At 41.1% G+C, this 18,119-nt stretch overlaps 1 protein-coding gene across 1 annotated transcript in view; it reads right to left on the bottom strand.

Annotated features, from left to right (window-relative positions):
* GRID1 (glutamate ionotropic receptor delta type subunit 1) overlaps positions 1–508 on the bottom strand; it is a 541,426-nt gene extending 540,918 nt beyond the window's left edge. Inside the window, exon 1 of the mRNA XM_005236732.3 lies at positions 139–508. Coding sequence (XP_005236789.2) covers positions 139–217 — 79 coding nt within the window. The 5' untranslated portion in view covers positions 218–508. The remainder of the gene's footprint in view (positions 1–138) is intronic.
* Positions 509–18,119: the final 17,611 nt, after the last annotated feature.

Raw genomic sequence — 18,119 nt, 5'->3', positions numbered from 1 at the left:
TCGCTTCCCTCCTCCCGTCTCTCCGCGGAGTTAGGTTCAGCCGCTGCCTGTGACATTACCGCGGTTAAACGAGACGCTCCCTTCATTTATTTATCTATATACCGCGTCTCTCTCCAACCCCCCTACTCCCTCTCTTACCAATGTGGATGATGGAGTCTGCCTGCACCGAAACGCACTGAAATATCCAGGGGAAAAGCCAGAGCATCAACACTTCCATTTCCAGCCTCTCGCACAGCACATCAGCCCGGGTTTGGTGGAGAGACAGGCAGGGGAAAAGAAGAAAAAAGGCGCAAGGGCAGGTAGAGCAAGGCAGCGGGCGCGGGGGGGAGATGCCCAGGCACCCCCCCTTTGAAAAAAAAAAAAAAACAAATTCCCCCAGCACCCCAAGAATCTTCCAAGATTGAGAAAAAGGGGCGATGGGGAGAGAGGAAAAAAAAAAAAAAGAAGAAAGCAAGCCGGGGCTAAAAAAGCACGGAGGTAGATCCCGGGTTGGCAGGCGGCGCGGCGGAGCCTCCAGCGCTCGGTGTGTGCCGGGGCGCCGGCAGACCGCGAACTGCGGAGCGGCCCCCCCGCCGCCGCCGCCCGCCCCCCGCGCCACGTGACTGCGGAGCCTCGGCGCTCGGTGCCGCCGGGGCACGGCGCGGCGGCGGGGCGCGGGCAGTGGGGCGCCCGGCACGGAGGGGAGTTTGCAGCTCCGCCGGGGAGCGGGATGGCTGCGCAAGAACGGGGAGACTGATTGCCGTTAAATATATTTGGATATATCCAAAATTACATATATATATACACACACACCTCAGGGGAGAAGGGGTAGGGGGGCGATGCTCCGAGCGCGGGGAGCAGAGACGGGGGCGAGGCCAGGCGGCTCGGAGCGCCCCGGCGGCGGGGCGCGGGCTCTTGCGCGGGGCTGCAGCCGCTGCCCGGAGGGTGCCCAGCGCTCTCCATTGCGCGGCGCTGCGCGGCCTCCCGCAGTCCCCGCCGGCCCGGGGCGCGGCACTGCGCGGCAGGACGCCCCCGGAGGTAAGGGTGCGGGGCTGCGCCCGCTGCCGCTTGCCCAACTTCGGCGACCGCGGGCGACGCGGAGGCACCGCGCCGAGGGGGGGTGGGGGAGGAGGGGGGGTACCCCTTCCTCCTGCCACAAGCTCTGACCCAGGACATGATCCGCGTTTGACGAGCAAGGTGGAAATGCAAGATTTTTACCCCCGCGCTGGGGGAGTAGGGGCTGGGGGAGAAAGTGGTACAGCGAAACCGTTTCTTGTTTTGTTTTGTTCTGGCTTTCAATGAAATCTAATTCATAAATTGGACATGCTCAGGCTCAGAAGACTAATTCATCCCCTAAAACAAACGCATCAGTGATTGCAGGCACCCAAACGTGACAAGCGTCTCAATATACCAAGGATCCAGAGGAAACAAATTCATTCAGGAGCCCGAAACGTAATTAAAACTACTGCCAAGAAAATGAGGTGAGAGCAGGCTGCTACCTCGATTATGAAGTGGCTGTGGGGCTGAGGCACGGACCGCTATAGCGATACATATAGATAATGTCAGCATTCGGGTCACAGGAGGCAGAGCGATTCCTGGAGGTCGCCGTCTTGCAAGCGCCGGTCGAGTAACGGCTGGGGGCCGCATCCTGCCGCGGGGCCGCATCCTGCCCCGGGCCGGCAGCGCCGGTGCTGCAGGCCCCGCCGCCAAAGGATGCGGCCAAGTCGGCTCAGCCCGGTGGCCCGGCCTCAGAGGGGCCAACCGTCCGTTTCCCCCGTCCTTACAGCACCGCGGTCACGTAAACTCAGCACACTTTGTAACCATCACCTGTACGCATGCTACTACGTCCTCCAGACTTGGCAGTGCCTGCCTGCATGAGGAAGTGCTGCAATGTATTTATTTAATGTAGAAAACATTTTTCCCTACAGAGCACGGTATGGCAAAAACTGCTTAATGCTTAGGAGTAAGGCAATATAGGTAAGCTTTACAATGTCTGGGGGGCAGAAGGGGGAGGGAACGCGGTATAGATGGAGCAGAGCAAAAGGGAAGGAAGTCGAAATGGAAATGATATGAACACGAATCCCTGTTGAGCCACATGCGTCAACAGCCTCCAGTTCAGTGGTAGTTACAAGCACAGCTTTTGAACAGGGAAAAGCAGGGGGTAAATAAAAAAAGATATAATTTTAAATGTATAAATCACTTGTTAACTACTCCTGCTTACAGTCCTTGTCTTAAATACGCAGTTTCACACTGATCAATGCAGGATGACATCCACTATATGCTGTATTTCATGTAATAAAAACACTTAATCCAGATAATTGGCTTCTGGGACAAAGATCAATAGAAATGTTCCTTATTTGACTATGTTAGCAAGTCAAAATTAATTCTAATTTACATTTGCTTCAAATCAATATGCACTTAGTGACTTACACAGGTTCCTTAAAAAGTTAAGCACCTATATTGACCACAGTCATATATATGTCAGTAACAAGTACATGTGTGGGAATTAGAGGGCAGGGGGGAAGCATTACCATAGAACCAAGCTCTGACTTCCATAGAGGAACGGACTTTAAATTTACTTGTGTTTGAGAAGCGCTTTGGCATCCTAGCCTGAAACCTGTAGAAATATGCAGCTATTAACCCCACAATTTATGCGGGCATCCAAACACCAGTCAGTTACACTCCAAGCACTTGGGAAGAGGCTTGCCTCTTACTTAAGTTTGTACAGTGTGGTCTTGTCCTCAGCTGAAATGCCTCTGGCTGCTATTTTAATAATAGTAAAATGGTAATATAAAATATTAAAAATTTGAACCCAGTGAATTGGACAAGTTACAAAATCTCCTGTGAAATCTTTGAGCAAACACACTGCATGCAGAAAAGGATCCAGTCCCAGCCAAGAGGTGGGGGGAAAGGGCAGGAGCCCAGAATATTGGAACACAGACCAACTGAAACAGGTCCCACAAAGGGCAGAAGACTATCTGTCACAGCCAGAGGACAACAAATAAGGAAGATGCCTAGAAGAAATCTCAGATGCCATAAGACCTGTTGTGTAACATGCAAAATACAGTGAGACCAAAATGGATCCATCACACCAAAGAAGAACTGCAACTTCAGAAGCATCTCTCTAAGATGGAGAGTTGCAGCATCAAAACTTCATTGTGTCTAGTCTTAAACTTCAGTCAGGGTACATTACCTTTTCCTTCCCATTATCTGCATTATCTTCTCTTTCTCTTTTCCCTTTCCGCTTTTTCTTGTGTGTGGTGTGGGGGGGTGTGTGTGTGTGTGGGGGGGGGGGGGGGTTGTTTGTTTGTTGTTTTTTTTTTTAACTTTGGCTTGGACAATGCTTTCCATAACACTTAATTGCCTCCCCTATTATTTCCCTCCTTCCAAAAAAGCTATCGATCTTGCATTTCTAAGCCCAGAATAAATGAGAGAGCTCATTTCAATTCTGCCATTCATTGTTCGCAATCAGAAGAGCGCTGACATTTTGCGGTGGGTGTACATTGTTTAGATGCATCCAGACAGCACTAAAAGGCTAATCCATTTGCCAACATTTTACATATTAAGAACGTTGTAAGTCACCATGATACTCCATCATCATCGTGTAGGGAACAACTCATTACACATTATTACATAAGGTACCACTGCATTTACAGTGCCAATGGAAGAAAGCATCTCATTAGGAATACACAAGGTAAATACCCAACTCAAGTGACAGTCACTATTCAAAGTTCAACTCCGTGGCAACAGATGCAATTCTATACACATCTCTAACAGCTCTATTGCCTTTGCAAACCACTATGGTGATTTTAAGCTAACCTATCGTGAGCTATTGCTGTGCTTATTTCTATTGTCAGAACAAACGTGGTATGAAACCTGTACCGAATAAGTTTTGCTACCACAAGAAAATGGCTTGAGTAAAGACTCCAAAAACTACATTGCAATTAGAAATATAGAATATCCCAGAAAGCTGAAATGAAAGGCTTGTGCAGCACCACACTCTGACCTTGCACCCATGGCTCTGTCCCTCCGTGCTGCCACAAGAATGAGGCACATTTTGAAAGACATCGCCGGAATTATAGCTGCGTCATATGCCTGGATCTGGAAAGCCCCTCATGTTTACTGAGCATTTACAAAGCTGCTTCATAAGCATGAGCTCTGCAAGACCAGAACGTTGGGACTTCTATCATATCATAGCCTACGCTCAGAATAAATGGAGTCCTCCAAGATTCAGCATTTTTCTTGTCTTCTCCCAACTTCCACCCATCTGTTATAGCTAAGCTGTGGCTTCCCCACATATAACTTGGGGCAAAATTAAGTGCTTAAAGACACATGAAAAGTATTGGAGGGAAATTCTGGTTCTTGTTTGGGAAGGGGAAGAAAAAAAAAAAAAAAAAAAAGACTCACAGCCTAGATAGTTTAGACAACAGAAATATTCTCCAAAGCTGCTCCTAGCATTTTCTTAAGTATCTTTAACTCTAGCAACAGGAAGTGGAGGTGATGGCAATTTTCTAGTCCCCCTAGACTAGATAATCCATAATGGTCCACATATTTACACCTAGCTAAGTTAAGAGCTAGCCTAAATAGCTGTATACATGTAGCAATGATTATTATTCCTTCTGAAAGTGAATGGGACCCCTCCTCTGTAGCAGTTACACAAGCATAAAGATGAAGCAAATGTCTCCAATTGTTAGCTGTTTAGTCTATGGAGTTGGAAGAAAGAAAACAATAGATAATCAAAGGATTCTAATACAAAACATGATAATACTCTTCTTCCTTCCCCAATAGCCAAGACGTCTACAATTAACGCACACAAAAAAAGTCAAATTTCATTGCATGTTAGAATAAGAAATTTAACATCTCTGCTTCTCCTTGGAAATAGTAATGCAAAAACTCAAACCTACTATACATTCCTATCTTCATAGATGTTTATGTTTAAAAAGCCATTTGTTGTCATTCTCCTGTGGTGAGAGCCAGAGATTTCAGTTGTTTTATTGAAGCTTCCTTTAGCTTATTGAAACCTTTTTTTCTCTTTCCATGGTTAGTATAGTATGGCAATCTTCCAGGAGTAAATGAACTAGGTATCTCTGTAAGAGGCTGCTGAGTTAGAGTTCTTTGTGGGACAGTTGACATTCTTGATTAATTTGTTGTGTGCCAACTAACAATCTGAAATTTTGCAACAGTCAATACTTTATTTGGATTGACATGCCTCTTAAGATGCCATAAAGAAGGCAAAGCACTAGTATTTCCACATTTATACCTGATTTAATTCAGCAGAGTACACACAGCCTAGATTTAATTCATACTTATGTTTGCTTAATTCCATCAGTTCAATATCTGTTGCATCTTGATAAGATACATATTTACTTCCCTATTCTTTTCCTCCAGCTCTGTCTTCTCACAACCTATTTTTCTTTAACAGGCATTTTCTTTACAACAGATGAGGGCCCATTAGGCTTTTCCAGTCTCCCACATTTTCCTAGTTGCATAAATGCACTCCTCATGTAGCCTAAGGCAAGCTGTATCAGTGTTGGTAAATTTAATCTCTATCTTGGCATTTGTGTTTAATAAACACTTTGATTCAGAAGGAACTCAAAGGAATCTGTTAATTCACAACATTTTAATTCTAACAACATGTATTTTGTAGAGACCTCTAACTCACAGGTGGCCAAAGAATCCTTTGTCATTTGGGATGTGAGTGTAACAGTTAAAGGAAAAAGCCTTTCTGCCTCACTGCTAAGCAAGCTCCTTGTCATTATATCCAATGGACACTAATTGAAAAAGGCTAAACTTGCTAAACTCTGTAAGCTTGTTTTCCTGAGCAGGGATCCTTCTTTCTTAAAAAAAAAAAAGGAACCAAGTAGGTACAGTTACCATCTGTAACTTTATATATATATAACTTTATATATATATATATATATATATATATATATAAATATATATATATATAAATATAAATTTATATTTATAAATATATATATATATATTTATAAAGTAGGTACATGTTACCATAGGTACAGTTACAGTACAGATACATAAGGATTCAAGCTCCCGAAGTAAAAGTGTGTGCTATCCATAATTTAATAGTAGCTCTATCAAGGTAATCTCTGAACTAACTTCATTGACACTCATCTGAGGCAGGGGGCAGAGTGGAATTTACAAGATTCTGCACCAAACAGGTACAATCTTCTCCAGGGAACTCCTGCTCTCAGATGTTAAAGCAGACAAGAGAGTAGAAATGATACTGTATCCATTGTCCAACTGGTTACAAGTTGTTAAAAAACATCTTGCATGCCCCTTATTGATCCATCCACACTATACACACTCTCCAGTCTGGTGAGCTGTTCAATGAGCTGCCTATTACAGATGATGAGACATGGCTAGGACAGCTGTCCTCTGCCATCACAGCTTCCCAAAGAGGTAGGCAAATCTGAAATGGAAAACTAAAACAAGGAAAACCCCAGATCTCATTACTTGTGTAGCAACCATAAATGTGTGCTGACTGATCTCACACTTTCTCGGGTAATAATAGGCTAAGAACGACAGCTGCATTGTACAGATACTTCACTGTCAATACATTTCCCCATACTCCCACTATTGCAAACCTTATCAACACCTGACCGTAAGAATATATCCTTGCTTTGTTAGAACTGATTGAACTGCAGGGTGGGTATATCAGCCAGAGGAAAAAGCAAGTTGCTAGAAGTTATCCTGTATTTCACTTCGGTTGGCTGAAGACTCTGGAAAAGTCCTATTCTTGCTACTTCTCACTTTACCCATCTAAACAGTAACAAAACCAGTAAAGTAGATGCTGTTGCATGGCGAGGCAGATAGCCAGTAAAGTCCAAACGTGCATTTGAAAAGTTCTGCCCTCCAGCCAAGACACGGTAACTGATCTTGTGTTTGTTCCTATTTCACTGCAAACTCCATTGAGAAGTGATGTAAGCAGAAAGATTTTGCTGCAAGCCAGGAACTTGAACACTGTCCTTTGATGCATCTCAGGCAAAGAATAGGGACCTTTTCAATTGCACTAACGCAGTCCTTTGCCATCGCTAAATACTGATGTTGTTTGTGTGTGTGGAGTCCTTTAAAAGCCTCACAATGGAAAGTACTCTAAGTGGAAAGTAATTTTATCTTTAAGAAAACCTGATCTTTCTCAACAGTCCGTTCTAAACCATATTATTTTTAATGACCGTCTCACAATGGGCCACTTCTCCCAGCTGGTAAGGTCTCTCTTTTGGCTTGCAGTCCTGTGTCATGGAGTATTTTTTTTCCCCAGCATGTTTTTGCAACATCTACTTTGCAGCCATTTGTATAAACAAGAGCATATCTGCCTTTGCAGTGACTCCATTAGCATTAATGACAGTCACACACACAGAGGAGGAGAGAATATACCTGGGATTTGTGTTCTCTTCAGGAAAAGGTTGCCAGTTATGGAGTGCATAATTCATACTCATGTTACCAGGAAGGGATGAAATGAAGATATTTTTTCATCAGTTTAATTCTTATTGTATGGCAGACTTCAAAATAAAACCTAGTAAAGCCTTTGCTTATTGTATTTTTGTCTCAGAGAAAAGAAAAGGGTGGAGAAAAAAAAAAGTCACACCAACCAGTGTGGTAACTGTCATGGTATTTCTTAAGTTTCCTCCTCAAAAAAGGGGATATTTTTCAAAGGCAGTGCAGTCCAGCCATTGGGGTAGAGGGGCCATGATTCCTGGGCTCCATTCCCACCACAGTCACCGATTCATTTCATGACTAATTGAGTGGACTGTTGCGTGAACATTGTATTCACTTCTCAATTTAAGGGTGAACAAGAACATCAAGTTCCTTTCCTCAGTTACGCCACTCAGTCAGCTGGCCTACTTCTCTAGGTGGTGTAGGGGAAACACAGTAGTTTTATTTTTGGCTGGTCAAACAGGTAATTTTAAGTCATTTCAAGTTTGTAACTCATACAGAGACTAGAAAATGTTTTCTCATATTTAAAATAATTACAAACAGACAATCTTCATGTGGTCCTTTGGACCAGCCCATTCCATGTAGCAGAGTCTGCAATACAAACATTCAGTATCCAAGCTCCATTGCTGACCTGAGTGACAGGCCTTCAGCTGTTTAATGATTTTTTTTTTCTTTTTTTCCAATTTTTTTAACCAGAGAGGAGGGGATGAGACATTATATTGAGATGGATAGCAAAAGCTCCAGAGACAAGCCCACCCAAAATTACAAGCTGGTTATATTCAGCTACATTCAATCACTTCTTCAATTCTGATAGAGTAGGCACTTGAACTAGGTCTCCCACCTGAGAAAGGGGTGTCCTTATGACTAGGTGTTGGGGAAGGAGCAGGGGAAGACTGTGCACCTCTTTTGAGAAAGAGAAAAAATAAAACCACCTTGAAATATTTCATATGACCTGGTGAGAAAGGGAGAAGAGAAGAGAAAAAGAAAAGCACACAGCTTCCTTCCTACTTCTAGGCTGTAGAGGGTATTTGTGTGTATGAACAGAGTAACACCTTTCTAATGCAGATTTCCCTGTCTCAAGAAGTTTCTTTAAGTCAGGTTGATTTTCTGTGGGCATTTTATGCTGCTTCCTGAAAAGTAGCTACTTCCATGGATACACCTGCCTGTGAACACACCCAGGCATTCACAACCTTTCCAATGGCTGAAGTCACATAAGCCGCATTCTTACTGATGCCTCAACCCTTCACCACCTATCCATTGCCATTTACACAGCCTCAGTTGAAATCATAAGTGTGTGTCAGATACGTTTGCGGTAGTCTTTATAATGTGGCCTGTGGAAACAGGCAATCCAGAACCACATGGCTTTGTAGCATTCCACATAGCACTGCTTGGGTGTTACTGCTGTAGCAGAGATGTTTAAACCATAGAAAGAAATACAAATTAGCTTAAGAACTCCAAAACAGTTCCGTTCCTGTTACAGAATACCTGAAATCACTGGAAACAACGACCTGCTTTTGTTGATTCCTATTCAAAATGATCTTAAATCTATTACTCTACATACTTGACTCACCAGTTCTGAGAGAAAGAATATAAAGAGGCCCAAACGCGGTTTTTTTTCTGTTCTTCTGACAACCTGGAGATACTGCAGTAGAGGATTTATGCAAAGGGCAGGGAGGATAAAAAACAGGCACCACTTTAAGCATCCAGCACTCCATGAGTCACAGTCCTTGTCACAGCACCCTTGTGAAACCACTGACCAACGGTTTCTGAAGTTTCCAAGTTCTCCGATATTTTCATAATATCATTATATACACTCTATCATGCTCCCAATCTAAACTGTGCTGCATTATACAGCAATGTATTATACTACAGTTATATACTATCCAGCTGAATGCAAGTCTGCAGCTGAAATAGCTTTGCTGCAGTGCTGTATTATCACACATGACTATACCAGGCAACATTGATTTTTAAGTAATGGCATTGATTACAACTCTTATTTTTAAAATGCTAGCAGGATACAACCCTTAGATAAGTACTTTAAGACCAAATTTGAATTGCATTTCCCAGCAGCTCTCCTTTCTTTACAGGGACTATATAATAGAATTACGCGTAATGCTACTGACTTCGACACGTATTGAGGATTTACACCAGTATGGTTTCAGCAATATGGGCTTTTAGCACTTACACGACTATAATATGCTTTAGATTATTTTTTTTTAATGCAAAACCTTCCCCCCTCCCCCCCCCCCAGCTAAGAAAGAAGCTTGTTTTCCTGAGAGATCAATTTAATAAATTGAATTTGACCTTCTAGGGCATACTTAGGTAGGATTTCTGCTCCCTGGAAACACAGGCAGATTCTTAACATACTGCTCCAAGTCATGCAAAAATCTAAAAGCAAGCAAGCAAACCACTCTTGGAAGAACATTTTACAATAATAAAGGGGAGCGGGGAGACAACCTCAAACCCAAAGCATATCCTTGCACCTACATTTTAAATTACATGCTTGAGGACTTGAGAGCATAAAATCATTACAGAGTTTTCATGCTCCTAAGTAGTCCTCCAGATTTATCACCACCATATCATTACTTGACCAGTTTCCCTGGGGTGCTACTTACTCCATTCCAAAAATAACTTTTAAATACCTCTCCAAGATTTCTATGCAGATTGTGCTTTTGTTCTCATATCCTCAGTGGCTCCCAAGTTGGTAAAAATCTCCTAGTTATCTTACTGCTCTGCCAGCTTAATCCCAGTTTGTAAAGTGGGTTTCTTGCAATAATGCCCAAGGACCATACTTTTCCACTTCTGGCTTCTTCCTGCCAGGAAGGCTGTAGAATGCATCAATGCCTTCACCTGTTCCATCTGCAGATAGGTGAAATCTGTTACCCAACCATCTAAACACCCTTTTCCTCACACAGTAGATGGAGAAAACCCAAGAATAGTCAGTCCTACCACAAACTCCTTGTTTCACCCTCAGGACTTGTAAACATCAGGAGTACAGAAACCTGAAGTACACAGTGATCTTTTTGTCATGTGTTACAATAAAGGAAGATTCTGTTTCTGAACCTTGTTTGGAGCATTACCTCTAAATTGTTGTTAGTCACTTGTGCTTTTGATAGACTTACTATTATGGATAAATTGCGTTTTACTTTCCTCGGTGGTTTGTTCAGAAAGCTTTGAATCCACCACCTGCCTCAGGCTAATTAAGTAACATAGGTTTCCCTCTCAAGGGGCAGAGTGACAGTCAAGGTGCAAAGAAATCCAGTAGAAACACTAACTGAAGATGCATCCATTATTGAATCACTTCACATAGTTCCTACAATTTACCAAGTAAAATGCGTTTAGGAGAGATGGGTGGCATAACAGCATTTGCCACTCTTAAGGCCTTTTGCTTACTCCAAGCCTCTTTCCAGCCCACATTTATAGTTTTTTCCTCAACTAAGGCAAACCAGTCCTAAGAAATGAATAAAAGCCATAGCTGCTCTACCATCTTCGTCTACATCAACTAAAATAACAGAGGTAACAATGTGGCAGAGGAGGACCAGCAGCAGCAAGGGCCATCCATAGTCTTCCTGAAGCCTGAAAACTTTCTGCATTTTATTTAAGAACAGTCCACACAACAGAGTGACTTGTCCTCCCTTCAGTGTGGGGCAAACACAAAATTTCCATACAACAAAAGAAAGTCAGATTGGCCTAGGATCTCCACAGTGACACTGTCACTTCTCCACATGTCCCTCATTTCACTGCCATGGTTGTTCAGAGCCTTACCCCACCCAGAGGAATGCAATTGCTCTCAGCATTATTACACTGTGGACAGCTGTTGGCCAGTTTTGCTTCAGCCACTCAACCTTCTCCCGCTGCTCTGTTGCCACCTACTTAGATTTTTTTTTTTTCCTGAAAGCTCAGAAGTTCCTTTTACTGCAAACTAGCTACCGAACACCTTTGCACTATACAAATATAAGAAGCCTCTTAAGAAATACATTAGAGACACCTTTTAGTGAACTTTTACCTCCCTGTAATTCCATGTTGAAGAGAAATGGTGTTATAGTAATGAAAAATTGTAACAAAACCTATCACCACTAAAGCATGTTTCTTGGTACATTTTATCAATTCACAGTTATGTCCTCTCATCCATTTAAGAAAACAAACCTACTTTGTTTTCTTAAAAACTTTACAAGCATATATAATTATTAGGTGCAGTACTTAACTGACATATATTTTCCCCACAAGTGTTCTTCTTTTCATCCCAGCATGCCCAAGACATGCAGTTCAACAAATTTTTGGCAATGTCTAATATATGTTAGTAACGAAGAATTTTTGTCTTCCTCATTCAAAGTGAAAGTGGATATGATTGCATAGATTTTCTGTAATAATATGGGATGAGTAACTTCACATTATAATCTGGACTCAGTATTGTTTTCAACAGTGGCATTTCTGCCCCCCAGAAGCTGAAGCCCTCCATCAGTGACATCGTTCCTTTTCTTTTTGCCCACCGAACCATATCATTGCCTGACTATAAAACCACATAAGCAGAAATAAAAATCTATCCGGTCCTTCAAAGTCACAGATCATCATCTCATCGTGCACTCATATTAATCTAGATCATTACTAGTAAAAATTGCAAGACCAGAAGTTTCCGTTCTGTGGATACATACTCTGGCTGTGTAGGCCAACCACAGGGCCAACTGCCACTAGATGGAGAACAACCCTAGATATTTGCCGAAGTGTTAAAGAGCTGGAAAATGCAAGCAGCCCTGCTCCCCACGGAGGTTAAGCTGTGTGAGTGACTCCTGCATAACACCTGCTAACCAGACACACATCCACAGCTTCTCTCACTTTCAGTAGCAGTAGCCTGTCTGTTCAATTCCATCAGCAGTTACCACTGTGTCTTATTGTGCTTTGACCTATATGGCCTGAGAGAATGCATTTTAAAAAACACAGTGAATGATTTTTTTATTTTGACTTCTAAATGCCGGAATGGAAGTTCTCACTATCTGCAGTTAGAAGCAAAACATGATTTTCTGTGCACAGGATGAAAACACCCTTCTATTGATGAAGATAGCAACACACCAGCTCAAACGATTTTCCATTAGCACACAATCAAACTTCATATTGCTTATAGAGGGGAAACAGATCTGGAAACTGCCTGAGACTAAAAGGGACTCTGGGACACTGGTGAGGAAAGAAAAACAAGAGGCAAGCAAATTTCTCATCTGTTGGTTTCTGCAACCTTGAGCTCATCTTGTTGCAATGTAGCGGAATAAATCTGTTCTGTGCATTTATGGATTTCATTTCAAGGCTGAACAAGAAAAAAATCATTTAAATAGCCATAGTTGTACTAAGATGATTCACTATACAGTTTTACTAAACTAATTAAAGATGGAATAATACTATGAAAAAAATTGAGTGAACAGTTACAATTAAATCAATAGGTTCAAAGGATCAGATCACTAAATACAGCAACAGATAACCAAATCAGCTCACAAGAAGAATAAGCTTTCTAGCTCACAGGAAAAAAGGATGAATTGCTTTGGTTTAGTGCTCTACAGACAGGATTTAAAGGAAGACCCAGCTCACTTTCAAAACAAGACCACAGCCAGCACTAGCTTGTATGTAGTTCATAAACCATGCTAGTGAGGAGCACAGGTAACTGCTCGGTATACTGTTTCAGATCTCAAGAGACAATAAAATACAGGTGCGGTAACGAAGCCAAATGGCCAGCACTAGGTCTGCCCTCAAACTCAACCCAAAAGAAGTTTCCTAACACTGGGGTGGTATCCCCAATGTTAGGATACCGATTGGGTTCCTAACCCTTTTAACCAATGAGGCTGTGTTTACTGGACTTCACAACAATGTCGCTTCCCACTTATCCTTCATTGTTATCATATACTTCTGCATAGTGATAATTCTTCTTTTACAGTAGCCAAAAGATGACCTTTAACAGCAGCTTTGCAGCTTTACTGCTTAGTGTCCTCAAAAACCTCCTAATTCACTGAAGTGTTTACATTTGGTCTTAGGAAATTTCTTAAGGTGGTCTGTCCACACACCTGCTAATGCAACATGTGGTTCTGTACACAACAGAACCTCACAGGACCATTTTATGAACTTACAGTGTAGCTTCCTTATTATTAATTTTGGCCTCTGTTCTCTACCAGCATGTCTACTATCATGGAATACAGGTTTTGTTGGGTTTTTTTATATTTTAAAACGTTGAAGAAGAGGTGAAAAAGTGACTGAAACACACACACACGCTGCAAACACCCAAGACTTTCCCACTTTTGCAAAACTGGTCAGAAAAATAAAATACAGAGGTCTCCCTTTAGAAACAAGACATTAAAAAAAACAAGAGGTCTCCTTTCTATTGCCTCATTTCTCAGTCTCTAGCTCACACAGTAGCCAGAAAGTCTTCACCAGTTTGAAACACATTAAATTTCTTCAGGCCAATTTCTTAGCAGTAGCTCAAATTTTCACTTCTCCATTTCTTTTTCATTTTCCCACCAGTGAAAAGTTTATCAAGAATATTCTTGCAAAGCCTGTGGCTTCCTCTAGCACTTTGATAATGATGTGCAAGTTAGAACAGAATCCAGCCTTCTATATCTCATCGCTCTAAAAAGACAACAGGAACAAAAAAATCAATTTGTTGTTTACGATTTAATGATCAACCTCATAGACAAGGGCAAACTGGTTGACTGTGCAGGTCTGTGAGCTCATCTCAGGGACAGTTTTAAGACCAGGCTTTGAACTGGTTTTCCTCTCACCACCACACTGGCTGGATTAACCCAGTCCCCTCTACAGCCACAGCACAAGCTCTGGTTCTAAGAAGGGATCCAGAGAGCCAACACGGCTCTCAGGGCCAGCCTACGGCAGCAGAGTGGTTGCACCACAGAAAATGTAGTTCTACCTATAAATAGCCACTCACAGCCACAGGTCCAAATCCCAGTTCTATGATAATTCTTTATGCATTTTGACTAATAGACAAATAGCTATTAATGAAACTATTATCACGCTACTGCTCTTGCTCCTCATTAAGACAAAGAGGCAGTTTGATTCCTTTCATGACATTATGTGCTGACAAACAGTGCAAAACAATTCACAAAAGAACAAAGCTTCCCTTTGTATGTTTGCAAGAAATATTCCTTACAAAAATAAGTATTTTCTGGAATAAAAATACAGGAACATCTAAAATAATTACCACTCTATGTGTAAAAATCAACCCCCGACTGCCACAAGCCAAAATAAATGTTGGTAGGAACCATCTTCCCTCTTGAAAGCTGAGAAAGTTATATGACCTGTTATCTGGGGAGAGGTGAATATTTGCCAAGGAATCACTAGGAACTGCTAACGCAAAACCATTACATGGATATAGCATCGGCAAGGCCTTAAATAAGCTGACAGGACTTTGAATGTGCGAAGAAAGGAGATGTACCAAATAATAAGGGTCCTTTTCTCTTTAATACCTTCTCTGTTCCAAAGCACACTTTTGATTTGCTGATCTATTTTCTTTTAACAAGACTGTTTAGTTCATTACTTCTTACATGAGTAAAAGCAGCACATTGCTTTCCTTCTACAAAAGACAATAAATAACATTAAAGGAGTTATACGAGAGAAGGTAGAGTAACTTTACAACAGAAAGGATCTCCTAATGACAGGATACATGATAATAGTCTTAAGGCAACATCATAATAAAATATATGGGGTTTATGTAGCACCCTTTTAGACTGATTTTTCTACATTCCAAACACTCCTATAACCATCTTTTGACATTTCTCCTGCACAGCTGGCTACACCATCCATAAGCAATCTCTGTCTACCTGGCATTATCATTACTTTAAAAGCAATTTCTTTACCCTTCTTTCAACTAAGACTTACGTTAAACCTAATTGCCAGTTACCACCCTCCCTTCTAGAAAAATAAGACCTGATTTCCAACCATTTGAAATTCATCCTTACTGTAAACTAAAATATAATCATAATGCCAGTATATGCACATTGTAGGTACATGACTAGCAGAGGACAAAAAAAAGTGGGTGCCACTTGTGTTCTCAGTGTCTAACTTGAAATGTTAACTCACAGATGAACATAGTCTTACAATAACAACACCACGTATATTACAAACCAAATTACCAGCAAGAGGCAAAAAAGGTATTAGTTGCTTGCTTATGATTAATAAAGTAGTTAACAGAGAAGGAATATTATTCTTGCTGGGTGCTCATTATGCATTTGATAATCTCTATTTATAGGACAACGAAACATGGGGTTTATAAAATGCCATCTGTTGGTTTCTTTCCAATTTATAGGATTTCTGACTTCAGGAGCTCTAGTTCAGCAGTGTTGACAGTGCTACAACACGTAATACTCTCTTTGGTTATGAGGACTTGAGCCATTAAACATCAAGAAACTGGCTTGATATACATACTGAATAGTCTATCTCTTGTCTTCTTACTCTATTTAAAAAGCAATTTACACTTTCATGTAACTGATTTCCATCAGTCATTCAAATAGCATAACACACACAAAATGTTATAGTGCAATGATCTGCAGATGTGATAGAAGTGATCTTGTTCTTTGATCTCCACAAGAGAAGGTGTCTCACGAGAGAAGCTCACAGAGATCTAAAACTACTACAGGCAAAATGGCAACTACTCTTTTTCTCTAAAAATTAAAATGAAAACACAGGCATAAAAAATAAAATATTTCTTAAAGCACAGAGAGTTAGACTTGGATAGATCTGCATTAAATTTCTCAGTACTTAAGCGGTGCATTTTTCTTGCATATTAACCATGAAAATAAAGCACTCATAACGAAGGTTAATATTGGAGTGCATAAGCTGCAGTAAGTTTGACTGTCATTGACTCCTATACCTAATTAAGTCATCAAATGGCCCAATAGTCAGAACTTAGCTTCCCTTTGAGCATAAACTGTTTAGTTTTAATGCAATTAACGAAATTGTGATTGATTTTTTTTGAATGGGTCACTGTGTATTCATAGCAGCATAAATTTGGAGGCTGTTATACCACTGGCTAAAGGTCTAATTAGGACTACTGACTCCAACCCGAATCATAAACACTAAGCTGCTCACAGGGCAAGCAAACGCAGGAAGAAACACCTAAAGTAGTCAGGGAAAATTTGTGCTTTGGCAGTTTCTTAGGGATATCAGTATATGACTTCTGTTTCTATTTTCAATTGCTTTCACCCCGAGTGCAGTCTTTGCTCTTGCCTCAGCCTTCCACCCCTGCCTTGCCACAGTTCTTCACTGTGTTCCTCCATCATAGCCTGTCAGATAACTGGAAGTGTCAGCTGCCCAGGACAAGAGCTGTCATCTTTCTTAGTTCTCTTCAGTGCTAGGACAAAGCAACCTGATATCTGAACCAACAGGATTATAATGCTTTCCATCCCAGAATACAGGATTTGCTTCCCTCTTGGAGGTTAGATAAATGGTAGAAATCATTGCACTTCTACCAAAAATGAGGTTGCTGTGTTTAAGCCTAACGCAGCTGTCAGTGTTAAGACAGGTTGGCATAAGTACTTGAGGGAAATTGAAAAGTTTTGACAATAACTTTGCATTTGCGTTTTTGATACACAAAAAGCAGCACGTGCTGGTCATAGCCTGGACTCAGTCAGTCTAAGAAAGGCCATCAAGAACAAATAAAATAAAATATTTTTTTAAAAGCTGTTTCATGAAAAAGCACACAAATAACTTCTGAAACTGATCTTTTCAGTGATGCATCCGAAAAGCAAATTGGTGTTCTCCTTTCTCTCAGAGACAGTTGACAGGAAGCAGTGACATTTGGCCCAGAGATCAAGACTAAGTGCAAACGGGCTGCAGCTTTTTGGGTTATCTAGGGAAGCTCCTATTTGTGTCCTACAGATGCCTCATTAAGGAAACTTTTTTTTTTTTCTAGGCAATCCACAGTCAGTGAGGTATTCTTGTAAAACTCAGAGAGTCTTAAGCTAATAGCAGACAAGTTTAGCAGGAAATCAGGGCAATTCAGTAAACCACACCAGCACAAATCACAGCAATCTCACTTAGTTTATGAAATGTGACGCAGTAACAAGCTGAAGAGCAACAAATAATATCAAGAAAGGCTGAGATGAGGAACTAAAACGCCTTCTGAATGCATAAAATTCTAAAATAAAAATTTAAATACATTGCCTGTAATTTACTTAAATGCCACTACTTAAAGTTTATTCACACTCATTTAAATGAATGCTGGCTATCTCTAGATGCAGCAAATAAACAGCCGGCATACCCTCATGTTGAAATCTGCCTTAAGTGGAAACACAAATAGATATTGTTTTCACTTCTTTGGAGAATATATAGTCATGATTCAGTTTATGCTTGCTAATAATATCTCTTTCTCTCCTCCTCTCTTTTGTTAGATTAAAGGCTGCTCTTACATCATTTACCTCAGAGTATTTCAATAGTAACTAGTGCTATGTTTGTTAGAGCAGTGTTACAGGTTATGCAACATTTTTTCATTCCTATATTTTACTTTGTGCTTTTGCAGCAGCCTAGCATCCCATATGCTTTATCTTTAAAAAGACACAGAGTTCCGTAAATAGCATCTTAGAGGATGATACTATCCATGATTATCATTAAGAGACAGGTCTCTAGGGGTATTTTGGATCATTTTAATTAAATTGTTCTAAAGGTCACCAAGGGGCGCACAGACATCAATGAGCCAAATA

Source organism: Falco peregrinus, chromosome 1 (genome assembly GCF_023634155.1).
Source record: "Falco peregrinus isolate bFalPer1 chromosome 1, bFalPer1.pri, whole genome shotgun sequence".
NCBI lineage: Eukaryota > Metazoa > Chordata > Aves > Falconiformes > Falconidae > Falco > Falco peregrinus.
Note: the sequence above shows the minus strand (reverse complement) of the source record. Positions and strands in the feature narration are given on the sequence as shown.